This window comes from Stegastes partitus, unplaced genomic scaffold (assembly GCF_000690725.1).
Source record: "Stegastes partitus isolate 25-593 unplaced genomic scaffold, Stegastes_partitus-1.0.2 Scaffold1553, whole genome shotgun sequence".
In the NCBI taxonomy this organism is placed as follows: Eukaryota; Metazoa; Chordata; class Actinopteri; family Pomacentridae; genus Stegastes; species Stegastes partitus.
In genome coordinates, this window is record NW_007579284.1 from 131,162 (window position 1) to 145,564 (window position 14,403).

The following is a 14,403-nucleotide window of genomic DNA, read 5'->3' on the forward strand; positions in this document are numbered from 1 at the left end:
GTGCCAAGTCTAAAGCACCTGCCTGTGTCTTTTCCAGAGCTAGACTGTGCATGCAGCGCACTGTCAGGGGTGTAATTTTAGGAGGACAAGTATAGCCTTGCAGAGCTGCTAGAATGGCTGCTGTCTTGGTAGTTCAATTCAATTAGACAAAATTGCTATGTGTCCTTAAAACAGCACTGTGCCGAAAGCTTTAGTATTACAAAGTTTCAAATGACAGCATAAATAATGGTTCGTATGTGCTGTGTTAAAATGTTAGTTTGATATTCCGCCTCAATTCACTGAATTCCCCCCCATAGCTGACCATCTTTGAATACAAATGCAAGAAAAGTGATTTAGTTTGTTTTTTTTTGCTCATAAAGTATGCCTTTAAATGGCAACATACGCTACGTTTTTAAAGCTGCTATTGGTGCCAATCATAGGGGGAAACAAATCGGCCTCTTAGGGTGAACAATAAAGCTTTTACGGTTGGTGGAACATCGGAATAGAAAAAAAAACCTGGACATTTTCTGATCAAATTTGCACCATCACCCAACTGGTTTGTATTGTTCTATCAAAGCAGGGTTGTACCATGAAAGACCACATGTACATATCAATGAGCCTGCAAAATTTCAGGACTCTAGCTACATTACTTTTCAAGGTATCTACAGATAGATGCAAAGAAGACCATGCATCAGTGGCATGACCCCACCCCTCTTTAGGAATTCAAAAACTAATGTCACCTATGACCCCGTTTTACTCATGGTCAACTCAATCAATAGTCCCCACTTTAAAAAAAAAAAAAAAGAACATTGTCAAGTGTGAACTCTTTTTTTTTATTATTTGCTAAATTGAGGTGGAATCACCCTTTTCATTGAGGTGTAAGGGGCATTATTGAGTCAGCTACTAGGCTATGATTTAGCTCTTTGTGTAAGGTGTTTTAATCGTTCAGTTGTGTCTGTTTATGCTGTTCTGTTATCCCTGTAGGCCAGACCTGCTACAAAGCTCCCTGAAAATGAGGAGGATGATGAACAGAATAAGGAGGAAGAGGAGCAGGATCTCTCCATCCCAGGCTCATCTTATGTCAAGTTGATATCTCTAACCTCCCCATCTGCTCTACCAGGTAGATTATCCTCACGGGTCAAACGCTCTCTTTTGCTCTGCAATTGGCACATCTGGGTACCTTGTGGTAAAATGTTAACAACAAATTCCCCTCAAGCTGGGTTCAGTCCCCAGCGATGATGCTTCCAGCAGGGCAATACCATCACATTAATGGTGGAAAGCACTCAAATGTTGTTAAACTTTTTTACTTTGCTGCAGCCTTGGAGCTCTTCCTGACGTCTCTGGTGAAGCAGGAGATGAACCAGATGCCACGAGGGGTGTATTTCTCTGCCCTGAGGGGAGGGGGCCTTCGTTCAGATCAGGGGAAAACGGTGGCAGGAATCCCATCATTCATGCTTAAGACTTATGAGAAAAATAAGCAGCCTGGGCTGAAGCCTGGACTAGCAGGTATGTTTAGATTGTCTCAGCAGCATAGCTTCTCTACTGTGGTAACATGTCAAGTTTGTGGAGATGGTCGTTCCTGTTTGGTGCTTCTGAACAATAAATCTTTTGACTTTAACCCCAAATCATATTAAAAGTTGAAATGATGGATGAACACAAGCTAGTGGAGGACTTTCAGGAACTTCTGTGAAATACACAAAAAATTAGCAACATTTCTTGAACAGAACTTGCTGCTTTATGTGTCTATTTAATCACAACAAAGATATTCAATTACCTTTACTGGTAACGAGCTACACAGATACTTTCATCTGGATCTAATACAGTCTATGAAGTTAAACTGGACCTGTTCAGCTTCAACACACAGTAGCTCACCCCTCTTGTTTTCTGCGTTGCAGCTGGACTGCTGCTCAGTTACGAGCTGCCCGTGCAGACGGACCGTGAAGGCAAACCGATCGATCGCTTCCTCGTCAGTCGCAGCCGCAGCTACCAGCAGACCCTCACGGCCCTCATTCATGAAGTACGTCTAAGCATGCCTCTCTCACTCCTCTTTGATGTAAGAACAGTTTCAAACGATAACTCTTTTTTAAAAATTGTTTTATTTAGGTGAACATTCAGCCATCGGAGTGGCACCGTGCTCTCCTCCTGCCCCAGGCCTGGCGGGGTTTCATGAGCCGAGCTTTCCACGCCGTCCTCCAGGTTTGTGCTTGTGGCAACTGATGGATTGATTATTGAAAAATTTTAATTTAATGATTGCAATTTGCTTAATCCTATTCAGGACTTTTGGGGCCTTTTGGACCCCAGGCTACTTGGTTTAGGTGACAAGTATTGTTTTTTTATTTTTCAAGATTTTTTTTTTTTAAATATAAAAAGAGGAACATTTGTCATTGGAACCAAAACTATATCCGCTTATCAGAAAATTAATTTAACATACAGTACAGACCAAAAGTTTGGACACACCTTCTCATTCAAAGAGTGTTTTTTTCTTTTCATGTGAGCCAGTTTCTTTGTAGCGCTTGATGGTTTTTGCGACTGCACTTGGGGACACTTTCAAAGTTTTCCCAATTTTTCGGCCTGACTGACCTTCATTTCTTAAAGTAATGGTGGCCACTCGTTTTTCTTTACTCAGCTGCTTTTTTCTTGCCATAGTACAAATTCTAACAGTCTATTCAGTAGGACTATCAGCTGTGTATCCACCTGACTTCTGCACAAGACAACTGATGGTCCCAACCCCATTTATACGGCAAGAAATCCCACCTATTAAACCTGACAGGGCACACCTGTGAAGTGAAAACCATTTCAGGTGAAGCTCATCAAGAGAATGCAGAGTGTGTGCGACGCAGTGATCACAGCAAAAGGTGGCTACTTTGAAGAAACTAGAATATAAGGCGTATTTTCAGTTGTTTTACACTTTTTTGTTAAGCACATATTTCCACATGTGTTAATTCATTTTGATGCCTTCAGTGTGAATCTAAAATGTCATGAAAAGAAAGGAAACTCACTGAATGAGAAGGTGTGTCCAAACTTTTGGTCTGTACTGTAGTATGAGTCTATTTTTTCTTGGGGTTCAATGGACCCCAAAAGACCTTCTACGTATGGCAACATGAAAGTCCTGAATAGGCTGAAATCATTAAATTTTAATGTCTGCTCCAGACTTCCTTAGTTGTGAAGGTGTGAGTGTGTAAAACAAGGGGAAAGCATGTCAAGAGAGAACATACTGTGTTATAACAGCAAGTTAACTACTGGTAAATGTTATAGATTGTATTTAACCTTGTAATTATATGCACCCTAATGCTACAGCTCTTTATTACATCAGCTTTAAATGCGTATATGGTCTTTTTTTTTGCTGTGTAGTAGTCGGTCTGTAATCAAAACTATTGTATTGACATCTAAAACTCAAACTTCACAAACCCTAAGCTGTGCATTAGCCTTTATTTTCCTTACACAGCTTATTCCCCATGGCTGTGAAGAGACCGCTGCAGGACCCATGACCCTCCCAGTTTACGGACTCATTCTAACAAATGCTCTTTTGTGCTTGTAACTTTTTTTCTTAGACTGTGGTCATATTAGCTGCTGCAAAGATGATGCCAAATGAAATGAGTTTGACAAAATCAATTGAAAGTTCTGCATGATGTACTGTAGTTAACTCCGTGGGTGGATTTGTGTCCAGGGTCGACGAGCCGATTTGGAAATGCAGCAGAGACAAGGCAAAGAGAACCCACAGGAGCTACAGTATAAACAGCACTGTGCCTGGATGTGGTGAGAATCACTTTAACGCATATTTACAATTCGCTAATAACTGGCCTTTTGCACTGATGCTTACAGTCAATTTGCTCATTTTTTTTTATTTCTAGCAAAAGATAACAGTACTTTTGCACCAGCAAAGTAACAATCTCATGGTTATCTCTTTGTTTTCAGGCCATTTCCTGTTTCTTTGTGTGTGCAAACTGTGCAAATATTCCTCAGCAGCTTCCATTTGGTAAAATATTCCATCCATATGTGGTTTTATGAGTTTTTTTGTATCAGAAACGCACCGAAAGACAAAAACATATGAATGCAGAATACAATAAAATACAAAAAACTAACAGATTAGAACATAAAATAATGGAGATGATGGTGAAACTATTTTTTTATTGCAGTTTTTCAGAATAAAAGCATTAAACTGCACCAAATAAACACATTACAGTTTTTAAAAGCAAGCATGCAAGTTATGAAATGAAAGTAAAGTTTCATAGAATTTTTGTGTTCCTTCTGGTCTAAATGAAGCTTCAGACACACTTTTACCCGGATGAAAGTTTGAATATTGCCACAAAATAGGAACAGTTAACAGGAAAAAATACAGGTTGTACCTTAAGCCTAGTATTCATACAACACATACAAAGTAAGGAGAAAGCTGTAGGTTATACATGTTACTGAGTCAGACATCTGCTGTGGGCCGATTGATTCTCTGCTCTGAGCTGGAAGGCTGCTGTTCACACATCACCGCAGAACAAGGTCACAGTTTCTCTGCTTCTTTATTTTCCCTCCCTTATTCATCTTTCTTTGTCTCTCTATTTGTTTCTTCTCTTCCATCTCAGGGCCAGAGATCAGCTGACAGATGTTATCAAAGCTGCTACTAAGTGAGTCCCCTGCTTGTGGCTGCAGGAAACAAAATCCGTAATGTACAACCTGACATACAGTTACATTAGAAGCCTTGTCTCACTGCTGGTTGTGTGGTCTTCAGGGACAGTCCCGTCGTTCAGGGGAACTCCATCCTGGCTCTGAGCGGCCTCGCTGCTGCCCTCGCCAAGTACGAGAGCAACCTGCCTGCCGATAGCGACGGCAGCCTCGGGGTAAGACACCCTGCATGACTTCTTGTACAACATTCCCACCGTTGCGTAACCTATAAACTCCAATTTCGAACACAAACATAAGGCTGTGGAAACCTCCTAACCTGCCAACAGTTGAGAATGTGATTACAGCATATTGACAGCGCTACAAATCTGATTTCCTGGCTTGTCCCTGCAGGCTGGACCAGAGTTTGTGCCCACTGCCAGCTGGTTGGCGATGATGCTCGACACTCTGCTCAGCATCATCAGCAGCAGCTACAAGGCCAGGGGGCAAGTTTTCCCGTGGTTCCTGCATGTAAGTTTTATCACTGATGGCTGTTATAACCACCTATACTGTCCTTTTTCAGTCAGACCAGCTGTCTACCCAGACTATATGCACATAAACACAACCTAAAATTGAGTGACTAACACTTAATACTGAGATCATCCTGTGGAGTGACAGACTAAACACTAAAGCTGCTCCTTGGATCTTTTTGTGAAAGACCAATCAATTAAAAAATAAAAATTGTATTTATTGTCATTTTTATCTCTATTTAAGAGAAATAGGAAACACTGATGTTTTTAAAAATGTCCCTTAAATTATAAGGAAGACAGAAGTGTAGCCAATAGAAAAACTCATATTAAAAAAACACTTATTTAAATGAACATTTATCATGCAAGAATACTTTGTAGATTGACACTCGGGGGTTTTAGTACACGCCTCCCTCATTAGCAGACACTTGAGGGAAAAGTAAAAATGTGGAAGAGTGGGAAAATAAAAATGTGCACATTAGGAAAAGTGGAAAAGCAAAAATAAATGCATAAATAACCAAATGTGGAAATAAAATAAATGAACATGGAAGATAATTAAATGTGTAAATATGAAAATAAAAAAAGTGTAAAAAATAATAAATCACTGTGGAAATACATATAAATGTGGGAATAACAATAAAGTAGGTAAAAGAAAAATCAGTGAATAAATGGATAAATGAAAGGAAAATGTAAAAAACAAAAAAAGACATTTAATTATTTACTTTCTCATTTATTCATTTATTTATTTTTAATCATGACAGGTTTGGCCCTCCATATTTTAGAAGTTACTGGAAAGAGGTTTTTTTTTTTTTGTATTCATTATCTGGCCCCCTTGAATAAAGATTTCTCACTGTCCTGCTTTCTGTTAAACTGATTTATGTTCAGTTGTTTTTTTGTTGTTGCTCCTTCTTGATAAGATGTTACCTGGAATGTGAGCTCTCTGACTAGTATACTACTGTTGTGCCTTATGCTTTCCAAAACATCCACACAAAGCACAAATGAACATTTTAAATATGGGGCTGTACTAATTTTAATTTATCTTTTTTGCTCCTTTGGGCGTTCGGCATTTCTTCATACAAACTTTTTTTTGTGATCAACTTTTTATTCATGTGTGACTGAAGTAGTTGCATTTATACTTAGTTGCATAATAGCATCTCTTTTTTTGTCCTTCCCTCTTTTCCCCACACATCCCCATTTTTTTTCCCTTCATACAAACTGAACCTGAGCACACTGATTTGTTATCAGTTTTTTCCACCTAAAAGCTCAATTAACAGTTTCACATTTCTTAAAACTACATCTCCTCCTTTTGCTTTTGCTACATGAAAGTTCCACACTCTATGAATAATCTAATGTTTTTCATTTTAGAAGTTTAACTCCTGGAAACAACCTCTAAATTTTACAAGTTTTCCATTTAACTGGGAGTTTTTTTAGGCTCCAAACGTAAATGAGCCCAGACACAGTTCATCTGACAAGCACTGGGTTGTTTTGTTGTGCACTGCCTGCTTCTATATTGAAATAGATTTTTAAAGGCAGAGCTTTTCTACTGATGATGTTCTGGAAGACAGTTTCTGGTTTATCCTTCCTTCCTTAGTTGTGTATACATGCAGTTTTACCACATTTCCGTGCTGTTTTATTCATGCGTTGTTGGTCTGTTCACTGCTGTTTTCACTTTAAAAGGGAAATGATTTGGGCTGGGGATTTGTTTAAATCCCATCTGGATTTTTCTTCTTTCCTGCCCTCATAAAAAGCCAAAAGCAAGACATATCACAGTACAGATCGCAGCAGAATACAGTATTAGCTGACAGATCCTGTGACCAACATGACACCGTCCTCCTCCTCCCCAGCGCTCCTACTCGGGTGAGAACACAGCCAGTGCCATAGCTCGCTCCTGTGCCAGCCTGGCCTTGTCCCTGCTGGTCCCGGTGCTGGTGGTCTGGCAGAGGGACGGTCTCGTCCAGGTCCTGTCGGCGCTGCAGGCCGGCCTGCCGGGCTCCCCCTCCGCAGATGACTCCCAAGCCGTCCAGTTCCACTCGGGCCTCGCGCTCGGCATGGTGCTGTCCAGTCTGCACCACCAGCGCCTCAGGTACAGCAGCTGTAGGAGGAGAATACTGATTTAGACACATAAAGCGTCTGTTACTGACTTATTTTTCTGTCATCCAGTGACGCCTCTGCTCAGAAGGACAATGATCTCCTCTTAAGCTCCTTGAATGCTCTGGAAAGTTGCTCCTTCAACCCCGACCTGGAATACAAGTCAGTGATCTGTGTATTGACATGCATAAAAACATGATTTTGTTGATCATTTTATTATTTTGGAAGAATCTACCATTTTTTTATACATTCTAGGGACTATTTGTGAATTATTTCCACACATGCTACTCATATATTCATGATTCCTTTGGTGAGCATGACGGCTGTTTCGGGTTTAAACCAGTTTTCATCCGAATAAATAAATATAATTGTCCTTAGAGTCGCATCCTTAGACACTGTGGTTTAACCCTCAAATGCACACATTGCCAGGGCATTACAATGACAAAGCCATGTACCGTAATTTCCTGACGATTGAGCGCACCTGAATATAAGCCGCACCCACTAACTTGAAAAAGAAAACAAGTTTTGTACATATAAAGGCCTCACTTGTCTATAAGTCGCAGGTGTCCATGTTGTAACATGAGATATTTACACACAAAGATTTTTTGGACTTTTAATTAAATACATACCGGTAACATACACAAATACGTACCGTAAATACCTTTTTTTCCCCCGAACAGTGCATGTAACACGGCTGGTTAAAAAAACAAAAACTACAGTAGCCTACCAGGAAAAGTCATTGATCTATCTTATCTTCATCTTCCTCCTGCGCACTAAAACCACTAAAGTCGTCTTCTTCAGTGTCGGAATTGAACAGCCTCAGAATTAATTCGTCACACACTTCCTCGGTCTCTCTTTCGTTGTCGCTCTCAATGTCACTTACATCTCGAGGCAAATTCGCAAAAATCTGAAAAATCCATAAATTAGTCACATCATTGTTTTTGTGATCAAAGCGTGTGGAAAAAGTAGCGGCTTATAGTCCAGAATTTACGGTAGTCATCTATTGGCACAACGGTCAGTATGTGTCCAATGAGACGGACTCAGGTTTCCTCATCTGGCTCAAACCTGCTGCTGTATACATGCACGTTGGGTTTTAGCTGTACTTTGTGCAGTAAACCGGCGTGCATTAAGCATGAGCATGTGATGAGTGACTATTATGGTGTGATCTGGGTTTGGTGAGTGTCACTCTAGGCAAGATAAACCTGCATAAATAAAAATATGTAAGTCTACACATCCATCCATCCATTATCTATACACCGCTTAATCCTCACTAGGGTCGTAGGGGGCTGGAGTCTATCCCAGCTGACTTGGGGTGAAGGCAGGGGACACCCTGGACAGGGTCTATCACAGGGCTACACTTAGAGACAGACAACCAAGCACACTCACATTCACACCTACAGACAATTTAGAATCACCAATTAACCTCAACATGTTTTTGGACTGTGGGAGGAGGAGACGGAGAACCCGGAGAGAACCCATGCTGCACGGGGAGAACATGGAGACTCCACACAGAAAGATCCCGGGTGTCCTCACCGGGACGCGAACCGGCAACCTTCTAGCTGCGAGGCAACCTAACCACCGAGCCACCTTGCAGCCCTCAGCCAATACAGAGCATTCTTAATACATTTAGAAAACACGAATGTTTCTATATTTTATTGTGAAAATCAATACATTTCAAAAGCCAATGCTTGTGTGTTTATTACTGTTGCTACTACACTCTGGAAAAGTTCACAGCAGATTTTAATATATGGCTTCAACTGGCTTTTATAAGCATGTAACAGCGTTACAGAATCAACCCATTCAGCTTGTCTGGCCTCTAGAAATCACCAAAATGTCACTAAAGGTCACTCGTTCCAAGACTTAAGTTCAACCAGCTGCACACCACAAGCCTCATTATTCACAGCAAGAAAACTGGTATTTATCAAAGCTCTGCACAAACTCTGTAGATATATGCTTGTGCACTTGCAGACACATTTGCATATACAGACCAAAACACTGATTAAGGTCGAACACAGTCTTAGAGATGGATATAGGATACACAAATTATGAAATAGACTTATTGCTGATTTTGTGTTTCTCTTCTCTCCTCAGTACCGGCTGCATGTTGGGTCTGGGTCTGGTGCTCGCGGCCCTCTGCAGTAGTGGACAGACGGACCAACACGTCCACGTCAGCCAAACCCTTGACAAACTACTGGCTAACCTGCAGGACAGCAGCGGGCAGGGACGCATGATGCAGGAGGTGAAACAGCTCTACACAACACATAAACCCATTTTGACTGCAACTGAACGTGTCGGCTTCGTGTCTGAATAAGAAACCTGGTCACTTTTCTGAAAATGTTGCAACAGCAGTCAAGTCAGACCTTGTATCAGCTTTGTATTGTTTTCGACACGACACTAATGTGAAGCTGTGAGGAACATTAACATAAAAGATGACCTTTGTTGAAATGACAGAATGGTGTCCATGAACAGATTAATGTAGCAGAAATGTGACTTGTCTGAAAAGGGCTTTACATGCTTTCTCACCAAAGCAATGTAGCTGTCCTCAAAGTCTTTAAAGCCTTAACATAGTAAGAAGAAAACAGACTTAAACTCTCACAGGTTAATCTGGCTGTAGATGTTGCTAAATCAGCCAGGACTGAAATGTGTCACAATATTTCCTGTTTAGTCAAAAGTCATATTGTGACAGTTCTGTCATATAAGATGAAGAAGTAATGGTTTGTGCACTGACAGTAGCATTAATAGAGCAGAAGACAATTCATCAAGAGAGCCTTTTTTTTTTTTTTTTTTGATGACCTGGCTCAAAATGGCCACAACAAAATGAGAGACGCACAAAGTATAAAGATTACGGCTTATTTTTTATTCACTTAAATCAAATTAAAGCCAATCAAGTCTGTGCAAGTGTTGTAAACTACTTAAACTCTGAGGCCTCATTCACAATGTAGCCGAGTAAGAAAGCACAAGATGTGGACACACAAAACAAACTTAGATAACAATGATAGCAAAAAATAATAGAAGACTTAATGCAAGAAATGAATACCAACAAATCAACTAAAACAAATGTATGTTGCCATAAGGATGAAAATGAATCGAGCCTTAAACTGGATTTACCAAGATCAGTAAAAACAAGCCGGCAACTGTAGCGTAATCCAGTTATGTAAGTGTGTTTGTTAAGGGCTCTCATTTAAAGATAACAATGGGTTAAAAATAAAAAAAAAAGGTACACCCTCATCACAGAGAGGGAGGGTCACTCAACCTTAGCATACATCTCACAATGATGAGTATTATAATTATCACCGGTAATAAATCCTAATGCACAGTAATAAACAGTCTCACAGGACTTAAAAGTCACAGCTGAAGCATGCTTGTAAAAAAGTGTCAGCAAAGTCCAACGCTGAAAAATTTGTCATTTGTCTGCAGTGCAGTGGGAAACATGATTTATTCCTGTAAAACAAACTAATTTTTGGTCGTAATGTACCACCAGATTGGACACGTAATATCTATACTTCAGCTTTTCATTGATCAAATTCGCAGGTGTTTCTAGTCCATAATCATTTCTGTACTTGTGCCACTCATAGTGGGGTTGACCACATTGTCATAAGTATTTTTGCTGTAGTAAAGATCATGAAATTACTTCGGATCTGCATTAAGAAGTAGTTTATGCTTATAGAGTACAGTTTATAATTCTTCAAATCAGTGCTGTAAGGATTGGACAGCAGAATGTACAGTAACTGCTCCATAGTACAACATTGTATCATCAGCATAAAGTTGTACATTACAGCCACATACAGTGGAGGCAATGTCACTTTTTAAAAACAGTGAACAAAACAGGCTACAGGATTGAGCAATGTGACACACCTTTTGCAACTTGCACAAATTTTGTAGTTCTAATAGTCACACACTGTTGTCTGCACAGGAGGTAACTCAAAAACTATTTAAAAGCATTTTTTATTGAATCTAATGCTTGAAAAAATAAGGCATGTTTGAATGTATCAAAAGCCTTTGAAAGACTGACAAAAGAGCTGCGCAATGTTTTCTTCTGTCATTTAAAACGAAAGGGGCTGCAGTTACAAGGGGCTGTGCTTTTAATACAACTCCTCTCCCCACCTTGATGTCTGAGAAAAGATTTTTCTATTTTTAAGGGCACGGTATGACTTCCTGTAGTTACTGCAGGTGTAACACTGTGAGCGCTGCACTTTTGTTTGGATGCCTTGAACGTGTGAATCCCTGACCCTGCAGGGAGAAGAAAACAGGAAAAGATTGAGAAAAAAATAAACTATGAACAAAAAAATAAGCATTTCCCCAACATTGTGACATTTCGTTGATATTGGAATTTTTTTATTTTTTGATCCGCCTGTGCAGGTCTTGGCGTACGCCGTGGCGTGTGTGGGCGTCTCGGCCTTCAGTGGAGGCCTTATTGATGCTGCCAAAGCTGAGGAAGTGATGAACACTCTGCGCAGCCTGACTGAGGAGAGCCAGCAGGTCAGCAGGAGGGACTGGTGGTGTCGATATGGTTGTTGTTGCAGTGGCGTCATGTGATGGTTTGACTGATCAACTGACTGGTTGCATTTGACACAGGGGTTGTCGTCAAGCATCCTTTAAACAAATGTGACCTTTGCCTTAGCTGTAGTGCTTTTTGCTGGACGAAAAAGTCAAGTCCACCGTGAAAAGGAGTCTTTGTGGTTTTAGATATTGCCATGTGGGAATGTGTTACAGAACAGGTTGATTTAAGTATTTAAGATTAACTAAGGGTCATTTTGAGGCATTCTAAAGTCAACTCCATGTTTCCAGACCCCAGGCTTCTCCCTGGCTCTGGGGTTGGTGGTGCACGGCCTGTCCATGTCCGGCCACGGTAAAGCAGAAGACATCCAGCCTCGTCTGCTGGCCGCTTGGATCAAGATCTTACTGGCTGAGGTACGACAAAGGCGTGAACTATTACTACAAGTCGACCCATTTTCTCAGTCGAAATCAAAACGTCGGTTGCTGACAATGACTAGTCACGGTTCAAACACTTTTCCAATCCAAATGATTTGCACAGTTTCAGCAGACGACTTGTGTTTCAGGGTTGTCCCACAATGCAGAGACTGTCTGCTGTCAACGGCTTGGTGGCTTTAGTTGGATCAGAGCGCTACCTCATCCAGGTAAGAAGTTCACCCACATGTGTCTGAGACCAGGGTTGGTATTTATTTCTTGGCATTTTGCATATATTTAGCAGTAAAGACTCATCTGCAAAGGGCATTTTAGCCCTTCTGGTATCCACCCTAACCCTATCAGCATTTTTTAAACTGTGAAAACTACAATTTCAGGATTAACTGAGAGATGAAACTAAAAGTCCTGTAGTTTTACTCCTTCAAAGCTGTCAGACTTCTTACTTCCTGTCGAACTTATAATGTCAGAGAGCAGCAGGAACAGACACCTTTATTTTGCTCTGTGATAATAATTGTAATAATGAGAAATGTTGCAAGGTGGCTCGGTGGTTAGCACTGTTGCCTCGCAGCAAGAAGGTTGCCAGTTGGCGTCCCGGTGGGGGCACCGGGATCTTTCTGCGTGGAGNGATTTTTTAAAACTTTAATTAAATGTGTACCATTTTTTTCCCCCCAAACAGTGCCTGTAACACGGCTGGTTAAAAAAAACAAAAATACAGTAGCCTACCAGGAAAAGTCATTGATCGCTATCTTCATCTTCCTCCTGCGCACTAAAACCACTAAAGTCGTCGTCTTCAGTGTCGGAATTGAACAGCCTCAGAATTAATTCGTCACACACTTCCTCAGTCTCTCTTTCATTGTCACTCTCAATGTCACTTACATCTCGAGGCAAATTCGCAAAAATCTGAAAAATCCATAAATTAGCCGCGTCATTGTTTTTGTGATCAAAGCGTGTGGAAAAAGTAGAGGCTTATAGTCCAGAATTTACGGTAGTCATCTATTGACACAACGGTCAGTATATGTCCAATGAGACGGACTCAGGTTTCCTCATCTGGCTCAAACCTGCTGCTGTATACATGCACGTTGGGTTTTAGCTGTACTTTGTGCAGTAGACCGGCATGCATTAAGCATGAGTATGTGATGAGTGACTACTATGGTGTGATTTGGGTTTGGTGAGTGTCACTCTAGGCAAGATAAACCTGCAGAAATAGAAATATATAAGTCTACACATCCATCCATCCATCCACCCATCCATCCATTATCTATACACCGCTTAATTCTCACTAGGGTCGTAGGCAGGGGACACCCTGGACAGGTCACCAGTCTATCACAGGGCTACACTTAGAGACAGACAACCAAGCACACGCACATTCACACCTACGGACAATTTAGAATCACCAATTAACCTCAACATGTTTGTGGACTGTGTGGGAGGAAGCTGGAGAACCCAGAGAGAACCCATGCTGCACAGGGAGAACATGCAAACTCCACGCAGAAAGATCCCGGGTGTCCTCACCGGGACGCGAACCGGCAACCTTCTTTCTGCGAGGCCACAGTGCGAACCACCGAGGCACCTTGCAGCCCTCAGCCAACACAGGGCATTCTTAATACATTTAGAAAACACAAATGTTTCTATATTTTATTGTGAAAATCAATACATTTCAAAAGCCAATGCTTGTGTGTTTATTACTGTTGCTACTCCACTCTGGAAAAGTTCACAGCAGATTTTAATATATGGCTTCAACTGCCTTTTATAAGCATGTAACAGCGTTACAGAATCAACCCATTCAGCTTGTCTGGCCTCTAGAAATCACCAAAATGTCACTAAAGGTCACTCGTTCCAAGACTTAAGTTCAACCAGCTGCACACCACAAGCCTCATTATTCACAGCAAGAAAACTGGTATTTATCAAAGCTCTGCACAAACTCTGTAGATATATGCTCGTGCACTTGCAGACACATTTGCATATACAGACCAAAACACTGATTAAGGTCGAACACAGTCTTAGAGATGGATACAGGATACACAAATTATGAAATAGACTTATTGCTGATTTTGTGTTTCTCTTCTCTCCTCAGTACCGGCTGCATGTTGGGTCTGGGTCTGGTGCTCGCGGCCCTCTGCAGTAGTGGACAGACGGACCAACACGTCCACGTCAGCCAAACCCTTGACAAACTACTGGCTAACCTGCAGGACAGCAGCGGGCAGGGACGCATGATGCAGGAGGTGAAACAGCTCTACACAACACATAAACCCATTTTGACTGCAACTGAACGTGTCGGCTTCGTGTCTGAATA

At 41.1% G+C, this 14,403-nt stretch overlaps 1 protein-coding gene across 1 annotated transcript in view; it reads left to right on the forward strand.

Moving 5' to 3' along the window:
* focad (focadhesin) overlaps positions 1 to 14,403 on the forward strand; it is a 60,496-nt gene that overhangs the window by 34,904 nt on the left and 11,189 nt on the right. Inside the window, exons 18-31 of the mRNA XM_008300512.1 lie at positions 964 to 1,099; positions 1,297 to 1,485; positions 1,875 to 1,996; positions 2,083 to 2,175; positions 3,647 to 3,735; positions 4,554 to 4,595; positions 4,700 to 4,808; positions 4,984 to 5,100; positions 6,941 to 7,179; positions 7,257 to 7,346; positions 9,276 to 9,423; positions 11,544 to 11,663; positions 11,973 to 12,095; positions 12,245 to 12,322. Coding sequence (XP_008298734.1) covers positions 964 to 1,099; positions 1,297 to 1,485; positions 1,875 to 1,996; positions 2,083 to 2,175; positions 3,647 to 3,735; positions 4,554 to 4,595; positions 4,700 to 4,808; positions 4,984 to 5,100; positions 6,941 to 7,179; positions 7,257 to 7,346; positions 9,276 to 9,423; positions 11,544 to 11,663; positions 11,973 to 12,095; positions 12,245 to 12,322 — 1,695 coding nt within the window. The remainder of the gene's footprint in view (positions 1 to 963; positions 1,100 to 1,296; positions 1,486 to 1,874; positions 1,997 to 2,082; positions 2,176 to 3,646; positions 3,736 to 4,553; positions 4,596 to 4,699; positions 4,809 to 4,983; positions 5,101 to 6,940; positions 7,180 to 7,256; positions 7,347 to 9,275; positions 9,424 to 11,543; positions 11,664 to 11,972; positions 12,096 to 12,244; positions 12,323 to 14,403) is intronic.